At 44.4% G+C, this 25,141-nt stretch overlaps 1 protein-coding gene across 1 annotated transcript in view; it reads right to left on the reverse strand.

The window, feature by feature from the left end:
• LOC147009162 (uncharacterized) overlaps positions 1-24,298 on the reverse strand; it is a 49,774-nt gene extending 25,476 nt beyond the window's left edge. Inside the window, exons 1-5 of the mRNA XM_085862990.1 lie at positions 23,967-24,298; positions 19,466-19,528; positions 13,449-13,511; positions 3,472-3,615; positions 407-1,434 (exon numbers count right to left, since the gene is read on the reverse strand). Of these exons, the coding sequence (XP_085719116.1) occupies positions 407-1,434; positions 3,472-3,615; positions 13,449-13,511; positions 19,466-19,528; positions 23,967-24,123 (1,455 nt within the window). The 5' untranslated portion in view covers positions 24,124-24,298. The remainder of the gene's footprint in view (positions 1-406; positions 1,435-3,471; positions 3,616-13,448; positions 13,512-19,465; positions 19,529-23,966) is intronic.
• Between the last annotated feature and the right edge of the window lie 843 nt (positions 24,299-25,141).

The following is a 25,141-nucleotide window of genomic DNA, read 5'->3' on the forward strand; positions in this document are numbered from 1 at the left end:
CAGACCACTTCCTCTTCGTCTCTGCAAGTACAACCTCGGTATGCATTGGTTTTTGTAAAATACCCAGTGGGTCCACAGCCAGACAAAACAGAAGGGGGGAAAGACTGTCACCTTGTAAGACACCACGTCGTATCTTTACTCCTGAGATTTCAAACTCTCTGCATGAGGTAGTATTGGAGTTGTGTTCCAGAGTCATTGCTTTCTCAATCAGTGTAACTATCTAGGGGGGTAAATTTTGTATACTTGCATGTATTTTATAATCGATGAATGTGGGACACTATCAAAGGCTTTTTTGTAATCTATCCAGGCTGTGGATAAGTTGGTTTGTCAGAACATATTCTGAGTAGGTTCTCTTTGCTGATAATTTTACACATTTTTTTGTGTTGTACCTGGGGTCCTTCTTCTATTCTGAGCTATTCTCCCCCATGTGTATTTTTTGATGTTGAGATAAATGCAATGAATGATTAAAGCTCTTATTGCATTCAGAACACGTGTACGTCTTCTCTCTGGTGTGTATTCTTTGATGCTGCTTCAACTTGCAGAGATAAATAAAAGCTTTCATGCATTCAGAGCACTTGTAGGGCTTTAATTCTGCATGTATTTTCCGATGTCGAGATAAATTTGATGAACGAGCAAAATCCTTGTTGCACACAGGACAATTGTAAGGTTTCTCTCCTGTGTGCATTGTGTGATGTTGCCGTAGATTTGATGACTGATTAAATCCCTTGCCGCATTGTGAACAATTGTAGGGTTTCTCACCTGTGTGTATTTTTTTATGTACATACAAGTATGAAGCATACACAAATGCTTTGAAGCACACAGGACACTTGTAAAGTTTCTCTCCCGTGTGGATTCTGTAATGTTCACGGAAATTTGATGAGTGTTTAAATGATTTGCCGCATTGTGAACACTTGTAGGGTTTCTCTTCTGTGTGCATTTTTTGATGTACCTTTAAATGCTTGTTAGTGGTAAAATCCTTATTGCAAACAGAACATTTGAAAGGCTTCTCTCCTGTATGTATTCTTTTATGTATATCTAGAGCTGAAGAAGATGTAAACGCCTTGCTGCACACAGGACAATTGTAAGGTTTCTCTCCTGTGTGGATTCTGTAATGTTTACGCAAAGTTCCCGACTGATTAAATGTCTTGCCGCATTGTGAACACTTGTGAGGTTTCTCTCCCGTGTGGATTCTTTGATGTACTTTCAAATACCTGTTAGTGGAAAAATCCTTATTGCAAACAGAACACGTGTGCAGATTCTCCTTCTTTTCGGTTTCCTGGAATGTGGTACTATGATTGTTGTTCTTGGTTAGAACATGGCTATATTCGTTGACTTCCTGACAAGAAGTCTGTGTCATGTTCTGATTGAAAGAAACTTCTGTGTCAAATAACTGGGTACTTGTATTGGAACAAGAAATCATTTTCATTTGATTCTCTGCAAAGACAATTCAGAAAGACATCAATAAATCACTTGCTGTGAAACAGTCAACATTTTTAAAAAACAAAAGAAAAAAAAAGAAAAAGCATAATGTACTCTCGATTAAAATTGGTCCTGTATCTGTACTCATCTCTCAAGTCAGAAGCTATATATGAAGCATTCCATAAATGGCAGAAGTTAAAACTTTCCTGATGACAAACTTGGTTGTTCTATCTGTGATTTCACTGGATGAATCAGACCTGCGAACAATGTCATCTCATCTCACGTCATTTCAGGTAAGAGACAAAATGAATACAAAAAAAAAAACCCAAATTTTTTGGAAATTAAATTTTCCAAAATTAAATCTGCGATCTGTCCCCCCCCAAATTTCCGCCGGGCACTCAAGGTCTATCAGCAACCCCCTTCTGGTAAAACTACTAAAATCAAGAATCACTGCTCACCTTCATTCTTTCATCCCTCTTTTTCCCCGCCTTTGGAACAAACTCCCACACACGCTTCAATGCCACTCTTCCCTCCAGGTCTTCAAAACAGCTGTTCACCACCATCTTTTATATTCCCCCATCCAAAACCACCATCTGTTCTACCAGTATTAATCCACCCCAAACCCATCTCCTTCAAATTCCCTGCTTTCCTTCGTGAAAACCCCTGTGGTGTCCATCTTGTTTACTCCATGTACCCCGCCCCATCCCGCTACCTTCCACAGATCTCCCCATGTGACTTTGCCCACTGTTTTGTGCTTCCCTCTCCTATCCCTCTTGCTCCCCTTGTTATATGTTCTGTGTGTTATCTCTTGTAAAAGCCTTGATGATATAATCTATACTAACAAAAGGGTGTGTGTGTATGTGTGTGTGTGTGTGTGTGTGTGTGTGTGTGTGTGTGTGTGTGTGTGTGTGTTTACAAACATATGTGGGTTTCAGATTGTGGAATGGAGTCCCCAAGGGGGAGCTCAAAGTATCCACCTTCATCTCAGTAAGGGGTCACGATCCATAGACCAAGCTGTGAAGTTTTCTGTTTTCAAACTTTTGTGTCGAGGGCTCTCTTCAGGATCGTTACTGAGCCCAGGACGGCTTCCAACTGTAGTTCGTTTGTCGTGATATTCCCAGGGATGGTTTTTAATACCTCTGTGAGGTTCTTCGACATCACTGGTACAACTTTGGCATTCTTCAGCTTCCAGGATTTTTTCACTTCATGCTTGAGATCTTGGTATTTGGTCATTTTCTTGATTTCTGCACCGTTAGTCCAAAATCACCAGTATGAACAACTCAATAAGCAATGCCTCCTTATTTTTTTTTTTTTTTGCACCCAAGTATGATATTTGGTCGCAATGCTTTGTTTTTCAATGTTCACACCCGATGGGATCAATCAGTCATACATGAGTGGTAGGTACTTCAATGTTTTCAGTGATTGCTTTTGGTTCATTTTCCAACAAATTTTCTGGAACAGGAATTTCAAAGTTTTTGCAGATGGGCCAGCGGATGACTTTACAAACTCTGTTGTGTCGTTGTGTGTACAGCTGTTCTGATACGTTTTTTTTCGTCTTCAGTCATTAAACGTCACATATCATTGTCTTTGCTAACCACACCTCCACCCCTCACCTGTCTTTTTTTCCGTCCTCTCCCCCACCCTTTTCTCTCACTCTCTCCCCTTATAAAATGCAGCACTCTCCTCCCACACCACTGTCGCTCTCTTGGTGTGTGTGTGTGTGTACGTGTGTGTCTCACACACCTCCCTCCCGCAGTGAACAGCAACATTTGGTGAGGTGTCACTCTCCCCACCTCACCATACACCTGCCTCCTCTCCCCCCCCCCCCACTTTATTGACTTGGTATAATTATATATATTTATATACATATATATATATATATATACGTATATATATATATATATATATATATATATATATATATATATTTATATACATATATATATATATATATATATATATATATATATATATATATATATATATATATATATATATATATATGTAAACAAGAGGAGCAGTGCTGTGTGTTCTGTGCACATCTCTGTTTACCTTCAAGCAGCTGTGGGGGGCTTTTCTGCTCCCTGGGAGGAGAATAACAAGGTTCCTGCTTTGCACAATCATTACTCAAAGCATCCTGGGAACTCTTATCCAAGCTCCTTTGAAAATTTTCCATCTTCACTGGATGAATCAGACCTGCAAACAATGTAATCTCATCTCATGTCATTTCAAGAAAGATAAAATGAAAACAAAAAAAAAATAATAATAATAATAATTGGAAATTAAATAGCCAAACCTCCAAAAGAATAAAGAAGTTTGGCAATTAAAATGCTTGAGATACAAAATGCACTTTATTTAAACTAACACTGAGAAATTTGTAAAAAAAATAAAAATAAAAGAATGAAAATGTGAAGAATAATATCTCATAATCTCGATTTTTGTTAAGTTAAAGTACAGGTCCTTGGTGACGTCCTCTGTAAAGGATGTCACCGATGATGGGTACTTTAATAAGTACCCCTCTTAGCATGCTAAAGTACCCGTCCTCGGTGCCGGGAAAAGAAAGCTCGAGTTCCCGTCTTCGGTGCCAGGAAAAGCAAGCAAAAGTACCCGTCCTCGGTGCCGGGAAAAGCAAGCCAGTTTCCTGGTGTTTAAAAAGCGAATGTTGAGCTTTGCCTGTGTGCACAGCTTTTCAAACACAGTGCAGGAAGTGGCCACCATAAAAGGGAGACAGATGAATGCACAGACACCATGGTTTGAGAGGTATGTGTATGTTGTTGTGGTGGTAATGACTGCGAGGGGTTAATAAAAGTGTATCGAGCATAGTTATTTCCCTTATTAATGTTTTAGAATTATCATCAAGTAACGATAGGCGATATTAGATATGCGTCGCTTATGTAATAGATAGATTATCTCTCCCTGTCCAAGTGTGTGTTTAAAAAATCCTCATCCCCATGAGCCTATGTTTCATGTCCTTGCCTTTGTAAAATCCGTGTTAAATGTGTCTGAAGTCCTCGCGAGGCCACGAATGCTAACTTTAGGAGGAAAAAGATCATCGTCCCTTTGAGGCCGTGACAGCTTGCAAAATCAGGTGAAAGGTCGGGGGAGGGTTTTGCCCCCCCCCTCTCTGACCAGGATACGGACCAATGGTGAGGAGGAGGGGAGGGGCAATAATCATCAGTGACATTGGTGGGTGAGGTTTTTAAAGGTGGGTGCAACAGGGATCAGGGTGGGGAACTTGAAGTACGTGACGCTGGGAGGCTGCATAAATCTTATCTCATGGAGCAGAAGCCATGCCCCATGCAGCTGACACTCCACCCACTCCGCCGAGTTGTGTCCCTCAATGCCGTTTCCCCAGATGCAGCAGGTTTTGCCAGCGCGAGACCTCAAAGCGGTGATCCTGCATGAATTTTCCGGGTTTGCCGACCAACTCTCATCTGTCTTGTCATTTCTCTCAATCTCTATTGTGTGGTGTGGATGTGGGCCCGAAGGACTTAGCTATTTAAGGATCTGTCATTCATTCACTGGTTTGTGGAGGCATATGCCGGTAGTGAATGAAGGGGTTCATTTTATAACTGCACATATACCACTGTTTATGATTGCCTTCTGATTCCTCCCAGTGCCATTGTTTATTTTGCAATATACTTGATCTCTGCCTTAAAATTGCGTCATGCAACTGGCTCGTTTGGCCCCAGATCAGATCAGTCACGTGACGCCCATCAGCACGACACTCACTCGATTTGAGGACCCCAACCTGCATATTATGTGGCTTTGGAAGTGAGGATCTGGCAAGAGGTCTTCAAAGCGGGTGACTAATAACCTTTCGCAGAATGCGAAGGTAATGGTTTGGTCGCTGTGTATTTATTTATTTGTGAATATGTGTTTGTTTGTTATTCGCATAACTCAGAAAGTATTAAACCGAATTGCATGAAATTTGGTGGGATGATTCGTGAGTATCCAAGGACGATTTGATTAGATTTTGGGAGTGATCGGGTCAAAGGTCAAGGTCAAGGTCACGAAAAGGTCAAAAACACTCTTTTGAGCATAACTTCCTTCATAATACAGCTATCGACATGCAACCACCGCCATATTGTTCCATGACGAGATACCTTTCGGATATGTAGTGTCGGATTTGACATAACGTCATCGGAAGTGCGTCGAAATGACGTCACAAGATGGCGTAAATTTTCAATTTTCGATATCATCAGTTTTGATCATACCCTTTTGTAGGACTTACCTTAAGGACGTCACACACCAAATTTGACTTCGATCGGACTGACCGTTATGACGTCATTGACGTTTGAACATGACGTTTTTCAATTGTGGCTAAAATGTCCTGATATTTTACATTCAAATATCTATATGATTTATAAAGCAAAGTCTCCCAAATCCAGGCATTAGGATCAGTACCAAAATATCTGTTTATTGATGTTCAGGTTTTGCCAATCAACTCTGTAGTCAAGGTCAAGGTCACACTCAAGGTCAAAATATACTTGTAGGCATAGCTTCAGATCTAATAGAGCTATTGACATGAAACCAACGTTAAAACGTTCAGTGAACTACGAGCTTTCAGAATGGTAGTCCCCGATTGGACGTGACGTTCCCGGAAGTGCGTCAAAATGACGTCAAAAGATGACGTTATTTCCAAGTTGAAAAATGACATCTTTTGACGTCATTTTTCAACTTTTTAATTTTTCAGTGTTTATCATTCCATTTTGTTGGACTGCCTTCAAGGAGGTTACACACCAAATTTGACATCAATCGGACTGACGGTTGTGACGTCATGGACGTTTTTCAAATGTGCCCGGAAAAAAGTTGCGGCGGCGAAGGTATGCGCTCTACCGAGTGCCCGTTCTAGTTTAATTTAATTTAATACTTTGACGTGACCCACCAGATTTGAACTGGGTAACCATTCCAACCGACCACTAACATTGGTGTCCGGAGTGTGGGATTGAACCTGAGGTATGAGGAATCGCACTTCAAAGCCAAAGTGCAGAGCGTGTAGTCAGCGTAAAATTTATAAAACAACCACTATGTCAGACCAAGGAGATCAGAACCAGGACGACGCACACTGGTTAGATATCAGCAGAACCCCAATGGACATCGTAAGGGAAGGACCCTTTAAGGGCATGGTGGAGTCACCCCCACTACTCGGTATCCTCAAATTCTGCAGCGACCCCAAAGACCCCCAGAAGCAGCAGATTCTCAATACCAATGGCTATATGATATGATTATTTTGTTGGCCATGATGCAGGTGATGGCACGGGATATGAAGGACAAAATAAAAGCCAACAAAGGAATAAAAAATTAGTGGAAAGGTTAGAGATAGTGCCGGAGGAAAAGAAAAGTGAAAGAGTGGATGTTAAAAGTCATGGGGGGGGGGGTGGGGGGGCATTGGCACGTGAGGCATGCGCACCCCACATGAGCAGGATCAATCTGTGCCGGAGGAGTTGTGAGGTGGAGCCGTTGGCTAATGCAGCAGCAAAGTTACGTGGACATCAGCAATTGTGTGAAAGGAGAATAAAATGTCCGGATAAGAGGGCTGGACAGGGTCTCTCCCGAGGGTGGTATGTGTGCCTGTGTGTGTGTGGTGCGTGAAACCCACACACGAGCTGTCAACCTGCATCCGGGGCTACGATGCGGGTCTGTGTGCTCACGTTGAGTAGCCGGTTTGTTAACTATGTGCCTCAGCGCATGATGAGCTACCATGCTGTGGGACAGAGTGGGTGGCCTGTGCATGCTGGCACAGGTGTGGGGGAGGGTGAGCGCATCGGAGCATGCACGTGTGGAAGCATGGTGGGCACGGTGCATATTAGCATGACTTAACAACTCCCACTCTCTCTCTTCCTCATATGTGGTGATGTCAATGGTCACCATGCAAATTGGCTGGGTGTTCGTACCTCTCTCACCAACCAAGACACTCCAGCAAAGGTCTTCTATGACACCATGAGACTGACTCAATCTGCACTTTCCAACCCAGATTTCTTCCAATCACAAATCTTTCCTTCTGGACTTGGTGATGACAAACTTCCCTGAAAGTGTCTCCTGCTCTTCCTTTGCTCCAATTGGTTCATCTTGTAATATATACTTGTGAGAGTCAACATCTCTGGCTGTTCTCAGAGAGCTGCCTCTGCACCAGTGAGTCTGACAGTTCACTCAGGCAGATTGGTAGTGACTGTAACAACAATCTCACTTCAGGACTGGTCTCCTATATCCACCGCCGCTGATATCAATTCAGCCTGGGAATTCTAACACAGAAACCTGCTCTCTCTTGCATACAGATCCATGCCATCTTGTCTTCAGTAATCCTACCCTTCTTCCCACTCATGATACACTGAATCCAGTGGTGAGGCAGTTGCTCTGAAACAATTTTCCTTCTCTTTCTGGAAAGCAAACCCAACCGAAGGCAATCTCAGCTCATTCCAAACCCCCAACAAGTGTGTCCACTCTCAGGACAGTAAGAAAACATCTGTCCAACCTATGCGGGGTATTGGCTTAATGGTTAGGGTGGTGGGCTTGGGAACCTGAGATCCCTTTTTTTTTGTATACTTTGTCGAGGCTCGTATGAGGGCGAACACACAACTCACAGCAAGGGGGCATGAGACAAGAGGGGCGGGAGTGGAAGGGACAAAACAGTGGCGAACAGACACATTAGGTGAACTGTGGAAGGGAGAGGGATGGGGATGGGACGGGGAACATGGCGAAGAGAAGATGGACATGACAGGGACTTTCAGGAAGGAAAGCAGGGGAATTGAAGGAAGTGGGCTTGGGTGGATTATCGGGGGTAGAAAAGATCGAGGATTTGGATGGGGGATGATAAGAGGTGGTGGTGAACAGCTGTTTTGAAAGCCTGGAGGGAAGAATGGGAAGGAATAGAGTGAGGAAGTTTATTCCAAAGGCGGGAAAAAAAAAAAAGAGGAATGAAAGAGTGAAGATGAGCAGTGATTCGTGATTTTGGTAGTTTTACCAGAAGGGGGTTGTTGGCGGACCTTGAGCGCCCTGTGGAAATGTGGTGGGGACAAATCGCAGAGAGAGCAGGGGGGGCAAGGCTGGAGAGGAGTCGGTAGAAGACAGAAAGACCACCGACCTACCTGCGGTGATTGAGTGAGAGGCCCAAAGACTCAGCTTTATTGCGGGAGATGCCGATGATCCTAAATGCCCTGGTTTCGACAGCGTGAAGCCGAGAAAGGTGGAAGGCAGGAGCACCAGCCCAGAGGGGAGAGCAGTACTCCATCAGGCTACGGACAAAAGCTTTGTAAGTGGTCAGGAGCTCAAGAGGGCCGAGGAAGGACTTTGCACGACAGAGGATTCCCAGTCGGCGACTGGCTTTTGAGGCGAGGTTGGAAATGTGACTTTCCCAGGAAAGGTCATGGCAGATAGTGAGACCCAGAAGCTTGAAAGAAAAGACTTCTTCCAGAGGATTGTTGAGAAAGTGGATGGGGGGGTTTTCTAAACGGTCCTTTCGAAGAGACATAGTGAGAGTGTGAGATTTGTCTGGATTGAAAGACATGTTCCACGTGTTGGACCAGTTTGTGATTTTATCCAGATCTGCAGTGAGCGAAGAAGCTACTGCTTGCCGGTCTGATGGATGACAGATGGTACGGCAGAGGGTGGAGTCGTCGGCAAAGAGAAATAGAGGACTTTCCAGAGAGTCGGAGAGATCATTGATGAAAACCAGAAAAAGAATAGGGCCCAGAACACTACCTTGAGGAACTCCAGCCTGCACAGGAGAGGGGATGAAAGAACTCCATTTAGGGCCACACGTTGACTGCGACAGGAGAGGAAGTCTGCGAGCCATGAGTGGAGATGGCCTTGAATACCATGGGAAGAGAGTTTGGTGAGTAGGGCAGGGTGCCAGACTGTGTCAAAAGCACGTGATATGTCCAGGGATACGGCTCGGATTTCCTGTCTGGCATTGAGGACCTCCATCCATTGATGGGAGAGCAGAAGCAGCATATCCAGGGTAGAGTGACCTGATCTGAAACCAAATTGATGATCGGAAATCAAGCCATTGGAGAAGAGGAAGGATTTCATGTCTGAAGCGATGATGGATTCCATAACCTTGCTGATTGGTCTGTAGTTACAGGGATCTGTTTTTGCACCTTTTTTATGCAGGGCAGTGATGTTAGCAGATTTCCAAGCAGATGGCAGATGACCTTGGGCTAATAAGAGGGTGAATAGAACAGAGAGAGGGTGAGCAAGAGCAGAAAAGCAGGCTTTGAGGACACGTAGGCTTTTGCCGTCTGGACCGGTTGCAGAATCTGAGTCGAGGTTCGAAAGCAAGCTCTCCACCTTGTCAGGAGAAAAGGACACAGAGTCCAGGGACAGTTGGGTGCGACTGGGTAAGGTGGGTAGAGATAGTGATGTGTTTAGGACACAAGATTTAGCTACAAACACCGAGTTTAGACATTCAGCTTTATCACGTGTGGTATCAGCAGTGCGGCCATTTGAGGTAAGGGAGGGGATGGAGGTGGAACATACACCAGAAACAGATTTGATTAAACGCCACCAGGATTTTGAGGATGGAGAGAAGTTTGAGAGTTCAGACTTGAGATGAGAAAGATGTTGTTTTCTGGCTCTCCTGATTGTAGATACACACTTGTTCCGAGCTTTGTGGAAGGAACTGAGATTGCCCTCAGTTGGGTTTGCTTTCCATGAGGCAAAGGCAAGTTGTTTCAGGACAACTGCCTCGCCACAAGATTCAGTAAACCAAGGGCGTGAGGAAGGGTAGGACAACTGAACACGAGAGGGGATAAATCTATGCATGAGGGAGAGCAAGTTTCTTTGAAAGAATTCCCAGGATGAGTTGATGTTTGAGAAAGTAGTGATAAGAGACCAGTCTATAAGTTTGAGGGCTGCTTGGAGACCCTGCCAGTCGGCTCGAGCGAAATGCCAGACTCGACGGCGATGAGGTGGTTCTCTGATAACAGCCAGAGAGATGTCCACTTTGACAAGGACGTGGTCAGAAGAACCGATTGGAGCGAAGGAAGAGCAGCAGATATTGTCAGGGAAATTTGTCAAAATCAGATCCAGAAGAGATGGAGTACCATTGGTTGAGATCCGGGTCGGGAAGTTGACCGATTGAGTCAGTCCTAATGAGTCGCAGAAAGCTTTTGCTGAGGTGCCATGACAGGTGAGAGAGGTACCCACACCTAGCCAACTGGCATGATGACAATTGAAGTCACCACAGAAGAGAAAGAGAGAGTTTGGATGAGAAGATAGAAGATGGTCCATGTTTTCGGATAGTGAGGTGTAGATGGAGTCTTCACTGTTCGGTGGACGGTACAGTACACATATAAACATGAGGTGGGAGTGGAGGGGAAGCCGTAGCCAGAGGTATTCCTGGTGGTGTGGGGGAGTGAGAGCAGTGCATGGAGAGTGAGGAATAGAGTCTTTGATGAAGAGAGCAACACCTCCACCAGGACGAGGCTCAGGTCTGTCATACCAGAGGAGGGAGTAACCGGGGAGGGATACTTGGGAGTCAGACACGTCTTGGGAGAGGAAAGTTTCTGTTAGGCAGATTATGTCTGGTTTGTCAGTGGCAACCTGTATGGAAAGATCTGAAAGGTTTGGGCGAAGACCCCGGATATTTGAGGTCCACACTTTTTATGAAGAGGTAGGGGAGGAGGCTTTGGGTGCGGGGGGGGGAGGGGGAGGGGGGAGGGTAGGACAAGGGACGAGGAGGGGGGGAGGTAAGGAGGGTTGTTGAAAGAGTGTGGTGTATTGCAGAATACCCCTACTGTGGGGTAGGGGAGGGAGCCGAATGAGGAGGAGAAAAGGCTCTGTGGTGCTGGGGGAGAGGGGGGACAAGAGACAAGGAAGAAGGCAGTTGAGGATTTGAGGAGGGGGAGTGAAGAGATGGAGGTGAGAGGGCAGTGGAGGGAGGCAGCTTGGTGGATGAGAGGGGGGGCAACTTTGAGAAGGATGAGTGAGGGGGATGAAAGGTGGGAGAAAGGTGAGGGGGGAATTTTTGAGAGAGGTGAGAGGGAGGTTTGGAGGGAGAAGAGTGGGATGGTTGCTTTGAGAGTGAGAGTGAGAGGTGAGAGGAGTGAGTTGGCACTGAAGTTGGAAAAAAAGAATGGTTGATGGAAAGCGAACATTCATAGCAAACTGTGGTTTTTAAAAGTTTGAGGTCATTGATGCGATTTAACACAATTCTTGATGGATGCAATGAAGGCGAATTCAGAGAATGGAGAGAAGAATCGTTGTAATAGTTGGATTTTTTAGGCAAGGAATGAAGGAGAGCTCGAAATGAGAGCAGTCTGTTAAAATAGCAGAAGAGTAGTGCATAATGAAACAGTAAAGAGTACCACATGTGTGAGAGAGGAAGATGAAGCATTATAAGATCGTTTTTGTTTTTAATATTAATGTTTGAGAGAGTTTTCAACAGATTAGGTCATGAAAGTGCAGAAAAAAAAAATCGAGGAAGAAGACGAGGAGGAAGATAAGAGGAAGAAGAAGAAGAAGAAGCATAATCGCGAGAAGGTTAGAGTGTTGTTGTTGTTGTTGGGCATTTTTTTATTTTTTTATTTCTTTTTGAGATAAGAAAGAGATTAGTTGGGAGAATGGGGGATGTTAGGAAAGTGGGGAGGATGAAAATTGAAGGTAATGGGGAGAAAAAACAAAAAAAACAAACAAAAAAAAAACGATCGAACACCGAGTGGAACCGGTATGCCTCAAGCCTTGGCCAAGGCCTAGGCCTCAATCACCCGGTAAGAACGTCGACAAAAAATCCTGAGTTCAAATCCCACTCGTTTGTAGAATTAATACCAGGTGGGGTTGACTCTGCCTGTCATCCTTCTGAGGTCAGCAAAATGAGTGCCAGTTTGCTGATATCCTGTGTCGGAGTGGCAACCCGTCCAGGATTGTGCTCAATAGCGAAGGAGACTGCTTAGGCAGCACCAACACTCTGCACAAAGTATGGTCCCAATGGATTGATGTCCAACCTCAAGAATGAACGTTCAAACTTGGCACCCTCCTCTAAAACCTGTTGGCACCTTGTTAAGTCTATCTCCAGATTATGCTCCTCTCAATCCCTTCCCAGTCTTCAAATGGCACCACAGCAGACTCCACTTGTGAGAAGGCCGAATGCCTCAAGTCTGCTTCCAAATCTTGTGTCCCAACCCCTCGCTCTCTGTACTCATCCTACCCAGTTGCTCCCAACTGCTCCTGGACTCTTTGGGCCAAATTTAAAAGGGCATTTAGAATTGCTAATCGGGCGATGATCACCTGTTCAAAAAAGCTTGGTGTTGGCTTAACGGAAAGGGTGGCTGGCTTAACATTTCAGGGTCTTGAGTTAAAGTCCGTCATGCCAGTGAAATAACCCTCAGTGGGTTGACTCGGCCTGACATCCTTCCGAGGTCAGAGAAACGAGTACCAGCTTGCTGGTAACAGGGGGCATTGCATCAGTGGCACAGCGGCACCCCAGAAAAAAAACGATTCAGCCAAGCAACCATAGGTTGCATACAAATAAATAAATAACCCGTTCAAAGTTAATTGCAAATCGCCAAAGAGCGATTATCTAATGCGTGACAAATACCACATCACAAGCATTTGAAAAACAAAAACATTTATATGCTGGCAAGGGCATGTTTAAAAGTGTGTTTAAGGCCTTGAAACAAGCATTAGGCAACAATGAGGTAGTTAGTACGACAGTTGTACTCTCATATACCTCCTGGCAGTTTAAGTTAACTTTAACCGGTTGAAATGGGGTAACGCTCCTGGGATCTGTGGCATCCATGCTGAACTTCTCAAAGCTGGTGGAAATGCTGTACTCAGGTTGTTGCATGCAGTTCTGTGCTCTGCCTGGAACACAGGCATCATCCCAACTGACTGGAAGAGGGGCCTTGTTGTCTAACAGCTTTGGTCAAATTCAACAAATTTGGTTTATTATTGAGCTGGGTGTTTAAATTGGTGCATGGCCTTAAGACAAGTCCAACAACAAATTGAGACAGAGACACAGAGAGAAACAAGCTCCCAACACTCATCAATGTTCATCAATGGGACAAACAGAATATTGTTGTGGTTCAGACCTTTGTCTTGAAAGGATGATTCATCTACGAACTCAGACTTCACCTTCACTTCAACAATAAAACCTGAAACAAAAACATCACATTAAAACTAAACAATGGAATGAATGAATCAAAAGACTTTTTACAATAATCACAAGAAAAAATGTCCAAAAGAAATGAGAGATTATATAAAACTTGAGGGGGATTCGTCGGAGCACAAACCCATGTCCCGCAGTGCGAGTTTCATTTCAGGGATTTTGTTCAACGGATAAACATAATTAAGGAGATGGGCCGACACTGCATCTCCATCGAGCCAATTATTATGTCATGGTGTTGTTAAATATCAACTTTGAAGTTACTTTAAAATCCTCCAACCGGTGGACGGAGGTTGTGTTTTCACTCGTTTGTCTGTCTGCTACTGGTGAGCAGGATATCACAAAAAGTTTAAAACACTCAGACAAAACTTGCCGATCATGTTTGGGGTGTGACAAGGATGAATCAAAGAAATTTTGGTGTGGATCCAGAAAGCAGAATTTTTTTCAAGGGATTCTTCACGATTGAGAAATCTTTTCAAAAACGAACAACACGATATCTCAAAAATTTGTTGACGACTTGGACAAAACTTGGTGGACAGACTTGGAGGAAAGTTGGGTACGTGACAAGAACAAGCTGGTTAGATTTTGGTTGACATCCGGATGCAGATCGTAAAATGTTCAGCCTGGCATAAGTATGCACTATACAGAGTGCTATTGTCATGACGACAGTGATTATTGTGGTAAATCATCGTAATAAATAAACTTGTATATTTTTCCCGAGACCTGTTACACCATAGCTAATATCCAAGAATATTGTTGCGGTTTTGTAAAATAAGCACACCTCTGAGGAAATGGCACACAACATATAGCGAACCTAAGGCAGTTATTTCATGAGTACTGCAGTGGCCAAAAATATCGGCACCCTTGCAATTTTTTTTCAAATGATGCATGAATTTTTCCAGAAAATTGTTGAAATTAAAAAATCTTTTGGTATCCACAAATGTATTTCTTTGGCTTGCAGTGGAACAAAAAACAAAAACAAAGCTGAAAAAATTACTAAATCTAAGCTTATTCCAGAGAAATCCTAAAATGGCCCGAACAATATGATTGGCACCTTTTCGAAGTTGTTAGAAATAATTAGATTTCAAGCAGGTGATTCTCATTTCCTTTGGAATTGAACTCACCTGTGGTGAGTTGCAGGTGCCTGCAATTAAAAAAAAAAATCACTCATTCAACCAGTTTTAATAGAGAAAATAAGTCATTCTGCTGTTTTGTGTCACTGTGTGTACCATAATGAACATGGAGAAAAGAAAGAAAATCGGAGAATTGTCTGAGGAGGTCAGACACAAGATTGTAGCCAAGCATGGACAATCTCAAGGCCACAAGTCCATGTCTGGAGACCTTGATGTTCCTGTGTCCACCACACACAATGTTATCAGGAAGTTTAAGGCCCATGTCACTGTAGCCAACCTCCCTGGACGTGGCCACAAGAGAAAACTTGATCGAAGATTGCAGCGAAGGATTGTTCGAATGGTGGAGAAAGCACCTCAATCAACTGCCAAACATATTCAAGCTGTCCTTCAGACACAAGGTATGACAGTTTCAACTCACACCATCCGTCGTCAACTCAATGAAAGGGGGTTCTATGGTCAAAGACCCAGGAGGACCCCACTGCTGAGAGAGAGGGAGATATATGAAAGCCTGACTGGAGTTTGCCAAAAACACCTGAAGAAGCCAAAATCATTCTGCGAGAATGTCTCATCTACAGATGAGACCAAATTAGAGCTTTTAGGGAAAGAACATCATCTCTATGTTTACAGAAAACAAAATGAAGCCTTCAAAGAAAAGAACACCTTCCCTACAGTCAAACATGAAGGAGGTTCAGTGATGTTTTGGGGTTGCTGTGCTGCCTCTGGCACTGGGTGCATTGAATATATGCATGGCATCATGAAATTAGGATATTACCAAGGAGGCATTTTGGAGCACAATTTTCAACCCAGTGTCAGAAAGCTGAGTTTCCGTCGAAGGTCATGGGTCTTGCAACAGGACAATGACCCCAAACACACTTCAAGAAGCACACAGGAATGGTTCAAAACAAAATGCTGGACTGTTCTGAAGTGGCCAGCAATGAGTCCAGATCTAAATCCCATTGAACACCTGTGGGGAGATCTGAAAACAGCAGTTGGTAGAAGGTACCTTTCAAATCTGGGAGAACTGGAGCAGTTTGCAAAAGAGTGGGACAAACTGCCAGAAGAGAGGTGGAGGAAGCTCATTCATGGCTCGAGGAAGCGATTGACTGCAGTTATTTTGTCCAAAGGCTGTGGTACCAAATATTAAGTCTCGGGTGTTAATATATCCTTTCAAATGTCAAAATAAAAAGAAATGGCATTGAGAAAATTATTACGTTCTGAACCAAAAACAAGGGTTCTGTAATATTAAGTGAAATAAAGAATTATTACAGCTGTTTACAGCGTGTGCGCTGTATACAATTGCACCGAGTTTGAAATGTCCCCGGTGTCAACCACGTATCCGGTGTCCCCTGTCCCCCCCCCCCCCCCACGTGCCTCAAGACAGCCAATGACGGCCGTCCGGTAGATGCAGTGACATAACCGAGACGGAAATAGCGAGAATTGACGGAAATACCCGAGTATTTCAATGGAAATTTGTAAAACTAATGTGTTATATATGTGAAAACCATTTAATTTATTGCTTGACGGAAAAAAAAACCAAGAAACGCGCCCCTCTCATGTACGAACGAACGAAAGACGTCATTTCCGCCCACCATCACATTTCGCGCCGAAAGACGTTATTTCCGCCCACCATCGCATTTCGCGCCGATCGCCGAATGCTGAAAGCCAAGTTCTTCTTATGCTATCATTCTTTCGCGGCCTCCTGCCACGCTGTATCGAACAATTTAATTCCTTCTGTTATATATAAAGGTGCTTATCACAATGATAACAAGATTTTTACATTTCAAATATTAAGTACGCTTTTTAATTGTTTTTCAACTGAAAAAGCATAAATTGCATATTTTAACATTAGTGTACTCATTTGCTTCACCACACATGCTGTATTGAAGGATTTCACTTGTTTATTTATTATTATTACAAAGAGTTATTTGAAAAAAAGTGCAAGGGTGCCGATATGTTTGGCCCCGACTGTGTGTTTAGTTCGTCTTTTCCAAATGCCAAGTGGGTAAATCGGAAAAGATGCATGGCGTTGGGCTTTTAGTTCGGTCTTTGATCCTATATTCTTTCTTTTATTTCATCCCTTTACCTTGAACACAAACCACACAAGCACGCATGTAGAACAGCAACGATGCGAGGAAGGCGAGGAAGCACAGCAAGGTTCGTTTGCATATGCACGCCATTTTCCGTTCAAACTGCGTGCCAAAATCCAACTGCCGTCTCACCTCAGACCCTCATTATGCTCACCACAACCACTCCACACGTCTTCTAAAAATCCCCACAACAACATGCAGCCACACCTTCACCACAAACACCACAGCTACGAACATCTCCAATCTCTTCTCCTTAATTCCACATCTACAACCACCTCTCCCAATGTCTTCACCACAAATGCCACAGCGCTTCTCTCACCTCTCCATCACCGCTGAAACTGCCATCTACCCCTTGGACACTCACTAGTCTCGGAAGATAACGAATGAACGAGTATAATGAGAATTGGAGTGTTTTGGCATGTAACTCGAAGCGCAAGCATGCGCTGGGGATTATTTGAAGACGGATGGATAACGCTGGGGTTTCTCCAAATAACCACACTTAAACGGAGTCCAGCACACGTTCAGGGTCAGAGAACGCTTCCAAAAACTCGCCCCATGTTAATCCTGGAGCTCCGATGCATGGCACGGCGCAAGGTCGAATGAAGCCATTTGGGATTCCGAAGACTGGCGGGCCATGGCTACGGCACGGGGCGACTGCTGCGCGCCAATGGGGAAGCTCGGAAACGCCTACAGCATCGGTTGATCTGATTTTTAGCTCCTCCCTCGCTCAGGGACTCATAAAAGGAGCAATTTGGCTTGTAATCAGGGAGATATCACCACACTTCAGGATATATCGGCAAACGTTGGCAGACTTCAACAGATATTGGGGGACTGGGGCAGACTTCACTTCAGCGAGGCAGTCATACGAGAGCTCTCCAGCAGCCGAGCGAATCTCGACACAAGTCAGCGCGACCGAAATTAGAGGGCGCAGCAGCAAGCGATTGCCAGAACGGACCGAGACCACCCCCGGATCATCGACGCTCAGTGTACGGCTGCATTCAGCAGCCAACATTTACACATCTCAGTTAAGGTCTTTCGCTTATGCTTCTTCTCTCCCATCTATCTCTCGTCCACTGTAGACGCAAAAGAGCAATCGGCAAGGGCAAGTCCCAAACAACCGTTCTTTTCAGAGCGACCTTACTGACTCGCACCTGTCACACTTTCCTCTTACACCTATCACTCCCACACCAGACACCTTCAGTTTTCCTCCGGTCCACCGACCACGCTAGTCCTCAACTACCTCTCATCTCTCTGGGCTGTCTCTTATTTTCCGTGTGTGTGTGCGTGTGTGCGTGTGTGCGTGTGTGCGTGTGTGCGTGTGTGCGTGTGTGCGTGTGTGCGTGTGTGCGTGTGTGCGTGTGTGCGTGTGTGCGTGTGTGCGTGTGTGCGTGTGTGTGTGTGTGTGTGTGTGTGTGTGTGTGTGTGTGTGTGTGTGTGTGTGTGTGTGTGTGTGAGAGAGATGGCACCTGTCATGTACAGTGTAATTTAAGATTGTCTCAGTTTATTCAGGGTAAATCTGCACTGTCTTCTTTTGTGAATATAGCATTTATTTTGCCGCACCCATAAATTCCTTGCTATCCCCTGCTGTACATCTTGTGATTAAACACATGTTGTCACACATAACTTTCCTCGCTTTGTTAAAATTAATTTGATCTATTATAAATGTACCCAGCTCGTTTTTGTCTTTTTCTCCATTGGTCCAGCCAGCATGGTCTGCACCTTGGCATAGCCGGGAAGTTATCCCCTAAAATCTGCTTAATAGCCGGTGGGTACTTGGCAGCGCTGCTCGGCTGCACCCGATACGGTAAGTAACGCAAGTACGCATCGAGGGCGCGATTGCCTGATAAGGCAACCATGTGTTCCGAGTCAAACAGTAGTCAGACAGAGGACACTGGGTCACATGGTCAAATTATTGGCATTCACGGTTGATTAGCGACCACCACGACATGAACTTATTCGTGTGCGATGGCCTGCGATTCCCATTGAGTCCGGGGAGAAATCAGGGATATCACTCGACATCGCAGGACATTTTTCTCAGCACTCAAAATAAATGTATAAATATTCAGGATGTACTGGAAAAATGTTCAGAATCCACATTAACATTATTACCGTTTGGAGAGCGATTGGTATCCCTGATTTGTTTAAACTCAAGTAAACAAGAATGGAGCGGACAGTATCACCGAGGAGGTACGCACACTTGCACTCAAACCGTCTAGCCTGGGTTTGAATCCTGACCCAGGGTCTATAAACTGTCATCCAGGTGTTTCACAGGCAGGGTGATTCATCAATGTGTGCGCCATTCTTCGGATAGACGTTAAACTGGGCGTCACATCAGTTGTTGGACGTTAAAGATCCCACTGTTTCCTTTGTTTCAAGTAGGCTAGCTATCGCTGGAACTGTGAACAAATTCCAAATTCCTGCCCCCAACTGCTGTTGGAAACGCAATGGCAAACCACCCAGTATAACCATTGCCAAGAAACTGCTTCGGCAGCACCGACGCTCTGTAATAGAGTATAGTACATCAGAATAAGAATTAGAACAACAGGAATGGAGGAATGAATAACATGGCTGGGATTTTCCAAAATCAATACCAAATATAATAGACATTTGTACCTTGGGAGAAATAACAAGTACTGGATACACTGTGGTAAAGTTTACTCTGGATTGCAATATTATCATACACAATTAAACGACAGCATCAATCATGTGTTTATGCTTCAAACCTTCATCTTGAGGGAATGAATCATCGACAACTTCAGACTTCACCTTCACTTTCACAATAAAATCTGAAACAAAAACAATCCATTGATAAACAAAACTTCGAAAGATTGAAATGATAAAACAAATCATGCAAAAACCTTCATAACAATATATTATCAACAACTCACCTTACAATCTCAACCGTTTTTATTTTATGTTAAAGGTTCCAGTCACGGACTGTATCATCCTCATCGAGACCAGTCCTTCAAGGAAAAATAATGGAAGAGTTTTTGAGGAAATGTATAACATTCCTGTTGAAAAGGGAAAGTTATAACTGTTAAGAAATGCATGACAAGATAAAGAGTTCCAGATAAAAACACACTTCAGAAAGCACCCAGGAATGGTTCAAGACAAAATGCTGGACTGTTGTGAAATGGCCAGCAATGAGTTCAGATCTAAATCCCATTGAACACCTGTGGGGAGATCTGAAAACAGCAGTTGGGAGAAGGCACCCTTCAAATCTGGGAGAACTGGAGCAGTTTGTACAAGAAGAGTGGGACGAACTACCAGTAGAGAGGTGTAGGAAACTCATTCATGGCTATCGGAAGTGCTTGACTGCAGTTATTTTGTCCAAACGTTGTGATACTAAATATTAAGTCTCAGGTGTCAATAATTTTGGAAATGCCATTATTTTATTTTCTGATTTAAAAGTACATATTGTTACGAATTTGGAAGCTTGCTGCACACAACAGACAGGTCCTATAGATCAGTTATATTCTTTCAGTATGTGTTTCTAGGTAGGGTCCCGTCCTATGTTTAATGGGTGATTAAATGTTCGTGCGCTGCGGAGTTATTTTGATAATCAGGGTTTTCTTTTACATTTACAACAACAACTTCGCCTCGCTGTATCCTGACGCCATAACGCTCGCGGTGGGCGGAGTTCAATGAAGGACTTGGTGTCTCTCTCGACCAATCAGAGAGATGAGAGCGAGTTTGCCATCGTTCGGCCAATGGGAGCCAACGCAGGACAATATTACTCATATTCCTGTTTGAGGGGCGGTACGCCGTAACGCCCGCCATGCCCCCCCCCCACCCCCCGGTCCAATCAGCGGACTTGGCACCCCTTTTGGCCAATCACAGGGGCAATGAGCGGATCGCGCGCCAAAACCGTCCAGTAAGGGGGGGAGGGGTTACGAGAGGAAGTCCCCCCCCCCCCAAGATAGGGAGTGAATGATTGATCGGCGCGATCCGACTGGGAGCATTTGGGGTTTGCCGGCCGGGTCGTCTCGGACCGCCTCGCCTGCTGGCTCTCGCTGCCTTGTCCGCCCTCGTGCTGCGTGGCGTCCGTCCTTCATCCTCCGTCCCTGGTACTTGGAGTGGCATCGTTGTGGGTTCGAGTCCCGCTGATCCAGAACGTCGAAGACCACAAGAGGTGGACAGGTCCATGCTAGCTCTGGTCTCCAGCTCACCTTTCCTCGAGCTGGAAACCTTCAATAAAGACCCGACAGGGTCCATTTCTGGGTATCTGTGTGTGCGTGTGCGTGTCCGTGGGCCCCGTCTATAAGTAGAATTGTTAAGTGCTTTTTGCTGTACATTATTTTCCTTGCTTATTTGGATAGCTCTTCCCTTACGTGCTCCCCTCATCCCCCGACTATTGTTAATAAATTCCCCTCTTGTTCAATGTCCCAGCTCATCCTTGTCCTTTCTACCATTGGTTTGCCGCGCTGCAAATGGGAATTAGGAGGCCTCATTGTTGCCATAATCGTGCAATCGGCCCGGCAGGATTCTGGTACTCTCCGCTCGGGGTACGACTCGGATCCGGCTCGGTAACGGCCCGGATCGTGCAGATCCTGCCGAGGGTGAATTTCCCCGGTAGTTTGGACGACGTGGGTACTTAGGCATATTGAAATTGGTAATTGACCCTATCCCACGTGGTTGACCTTTTGGCGATCTTCGGTCTGATAAGGGACCCGCGACCTTTCGGATTTATCTGAAGGGTGCGACCTAAATTCTGGGTTCTCGGTGGAGCCGACTCCGTGCTCGCCACCGAGACCCGGCCCCACAACAATATTACGTCCTGAATCATAAACAAAGGTTCTGCAATATTAACAGTCAAATGAAGAATTGTGGAGACAAAATACTTTTGTCAATTAAAATTTTCTCCAACAATAAGTTGAGTTATTTGAAAAAAGTGCGAGGGTGACAATATGTTTGGCCACGACTGTAGAAACCTCCTTCCACCTTTGGTGATGGAGGTAATAACTTCAAAATTGAAGGGAGTTAATGGAAAACACTGTCACAGAACAGGGAGACATGGAGAAGTCTTACCTCGGTATTACACGGTAATCTCTGTACCCTTATACCTCGGTATTACACGGTAATCTCTTTACCCTTTACCCTCAGTATTACACGGTAATCTCTATACCCTTTAACCACGGTATTACACGGTAATTTCTTTATCCTTTAACCTCAGTATTACACGGTAATCTCTTTACCCTTTACCCTCAGTATTACATGCTAATCTCTGTACCCTTTAGCCTCGGTATTACACGGTGATCTCTGTACCCTTTAACCTCGGTATTACACGGTAATCTCTGTACCCTTATACCTCGGTATTACACGGTAAGCTCTTTACCCTTTAACCTCGGTATTACACGGTAATCTCTGTACCCTTTAACCTCGGTATTACACGGTAATCTCTGTACCCTTTAACCTCGGTATTACACGGTAATCTCTGTACCCTTTAACCTCGGTATTACACGGTAATCTCTGTACCCTTTAACCTCGGTATTACACGGTAATCTCTGTACCCTTTAACCTCGGTATTACACGGTAATCTCTGTACCCTTTAACCTCGGTATTACACGGTAATCTCTGTACCCTTTAACCTCGGTATTACACGGTAATCTCTGTACCCTTCGACCTCGGTATTACACGGTAATCTCTGTACCCTTTAATCTCGGTATTACACGGTAATTTCTTTGTCATTTAACCTCAGTATTACATGGTAATCTCTGTACCCTTTAACCACGGTATTACACGGTAATTTCTTTATCCTTTAACCTCAGTATTACACGGTAATCTCTTTACCCTTTACCCTCAGTATTACATGCTAATCGCTGTACCCTTTAGCCTCGGTATTACACGGTGATCTCTGTACCCTTTACCCTCGGTATTACACAGTAATCTCTGTACCCTTTAACCTCGGTATTACACGGTAATCTCTGTACCCTTTAGCCTCGGTATTACACGGTAATCTCTGTACCCTTTAACCTCGGTATTACACGGTAATCTCTGTACCCTTTAACCTCGGTATTACACGGTAATCTCTGTACCCTTTAACCTCTGTATTACACGGTAATCTCTGTACCCTATAACCTCGGTATTACACGGTAATCTCTGTACCCTTTAACCTCGGTATTACACGGTGATCTCTGTACCCTTTACCCTCGGTATTACACGGTTATCTCTGTACCCTTTACCCTCGGTATTACACGGTAATCTCTGTACCCTTTAGCCTCGGTATTACACAGTAATCTCTGTACCCTTTAACCTCGGTATTACACGGTGATCTCTGTACCCTTTTACCTCAGTATTACACGGTAATCTCTGTACCCTTTAACCTCGGTATTACACGGTGATCTCTGTACCCTTTAACCTCGGTATTACACGTTAATCTCTGTACCCTTTAACCTCGGTATTACACGGTAATCTCTGTACCCTTTAACCTCGGTATTACACGGTAATCTCTGTACCCTATAACCTCGGTATTACACGGTAATCTCTGTACCCTTTAACCTCGGTATTACACGGTGATCTCTGTACCCTTTACCCTCGGTATTACACGGTTATCTCTGTACCCTTTACCCTCGGTATTACACGGTAATCTCTGTACCCTTTAACCTCGGTATTACACGGTAATCTCTGTACCCTATAACCTCGGTATTACACGGTAATCTCTGTACCCTATAACCTCGGTATTACACGTTAATCTCTGTACCCTTTAACCTCGGTATTACACGGTAATCTCTGTACCCTTTAACATCGGTATTACACGGATATCTCTATACCCTTTAACCTCGGTATTACACGGTAATCTCTGTACCCTTTAACCTCGGTATTACACGGTAATCTCTGTACCCTTTAACATCGGTATTACACGGATATCTCTATACCCTTTAACCTCGGTATTACACGGTAATCTCTGTACCCTTTAACCTCGGTATTACACGTTAATCACTGTACCCTTTAACCTCGGTATTACACGTTAATCTCTGTACCCTTTAACCTCGGTATTACACGGTAATCTCTGTACCCTTTAACATCGGTATTACACGGATATCTCTGTACCCTTTAACCTCGGTGTTACACGGTAATCTCTGTTCCCTTTTACCTCATTTTCCCAAACTCAGACCATCGTATGATTACACATTTAAATGAGTTCCTGAAATAGTGCTGTGCACGAATCAGCTCATGCTCAGCACGGTAACGGGAAGAGCAAGGTGAGAAGAGAACGTCACGAACCAAGTCCCGACTCCTCGTCCTCGGTTGATCCGACCCTGGACCCGCGGTCCGTGTGACAATCTCTCGGGGCCCGAACGACCGCGTTTCCTCCATCGGAACAGCTCGTGGATCCCGTGGAGTTCGCACTGTGATCTTCACAGCAGAGATCCCTGTTCATGACGCACTCAAAGGGACTGCGCCGTGCACTGTGTAGTCGAATTGTTCTCCACAGGACGCGCCTCCAAATCGTGAGGTAAAAGCGAACCACGTGCCGCACCCCTTCTTCAAACAACCTTAGCCGCGACTTCAACACGGCAGATTCCCCACGATCATCAAGTGACGATCATAATAATCGGTAACAGCGCGATTGGGAAACACAGATTCACTGCGCGATTAAAATATTAACTCGCCCCCTCTCTCTCCCATCCATGTCAACCTCCGCCACCGGTTTTTTTTAGATCCTCGTGGAGGATCTCTAAGTCTTACTCACGTTGTTGTTCTTGTGGAGTTTTCTGTTTCACAGCCTACAGTTTTCATCGAAACTTCCTGAAACTTGGCATATACATGTAAAAACACCCTGCACAGACAGTAACCATCTCCGATTTGGAAAATTCCTCCTCGAAAAAAAAGTTATGACGTCAAAATATCTCCGCTAATGGAAATCGCCTTAAAAATTATCTCAAACTCGGTAAGCTTTTTGAATTATGTTTGCGGGAATCGAACAGGGCATTAGCAGAGATGAATTACCGCACGTATGAAACGTCAATATGACGTCATATCAATTTTTATGACGTCATTGCTATTTTTTGACATTTTTTGTTTCACAACCCAGAGTTTTCATCGGATCTTCGTGAAACTTGCCATGTGTATGCAGAAAGCCCACGCGCAGGCAGTAACCATCTCCAATTTTGGAAATTCTTCCGAGAAAAAAAGTTGACGTCATAATATCGCCGCTAATGGATATCGCCGATACCATTATCTCCGAAACAAGGCAAGCTGTTTGAATTTTGTTTGCGGGAATCAAGCCGGGCATTAGCACAGGTAATTTATCGCAAACCTGCTACATCACAATGACGTCATATTCGTTTTTATGACGTTATCATTTAGAGGACGAGGATCTTAGCTTATTTGAGCTCGTTTTTATCAGAACCAGCTGATTGGTCACACGGTCATGGATTGTTTAGCCCTAACAAGGG

Source organism: Eptatretus burgeri, chromosome 17, assembly GCF_056783735.1.
Source record: "Eptatretus burgeri isolate ZD-2024b chromosome 17, Ebu_testis_v1, whole genome shotgun sequence".
NCBI classification, from domain to species: domain Eukaryota; kingdom Metazoa; phylum Chordata; class Myxini; order Myxiniformes; family Myxinidae; genus Eptatretus; species Eptatretus burgeri.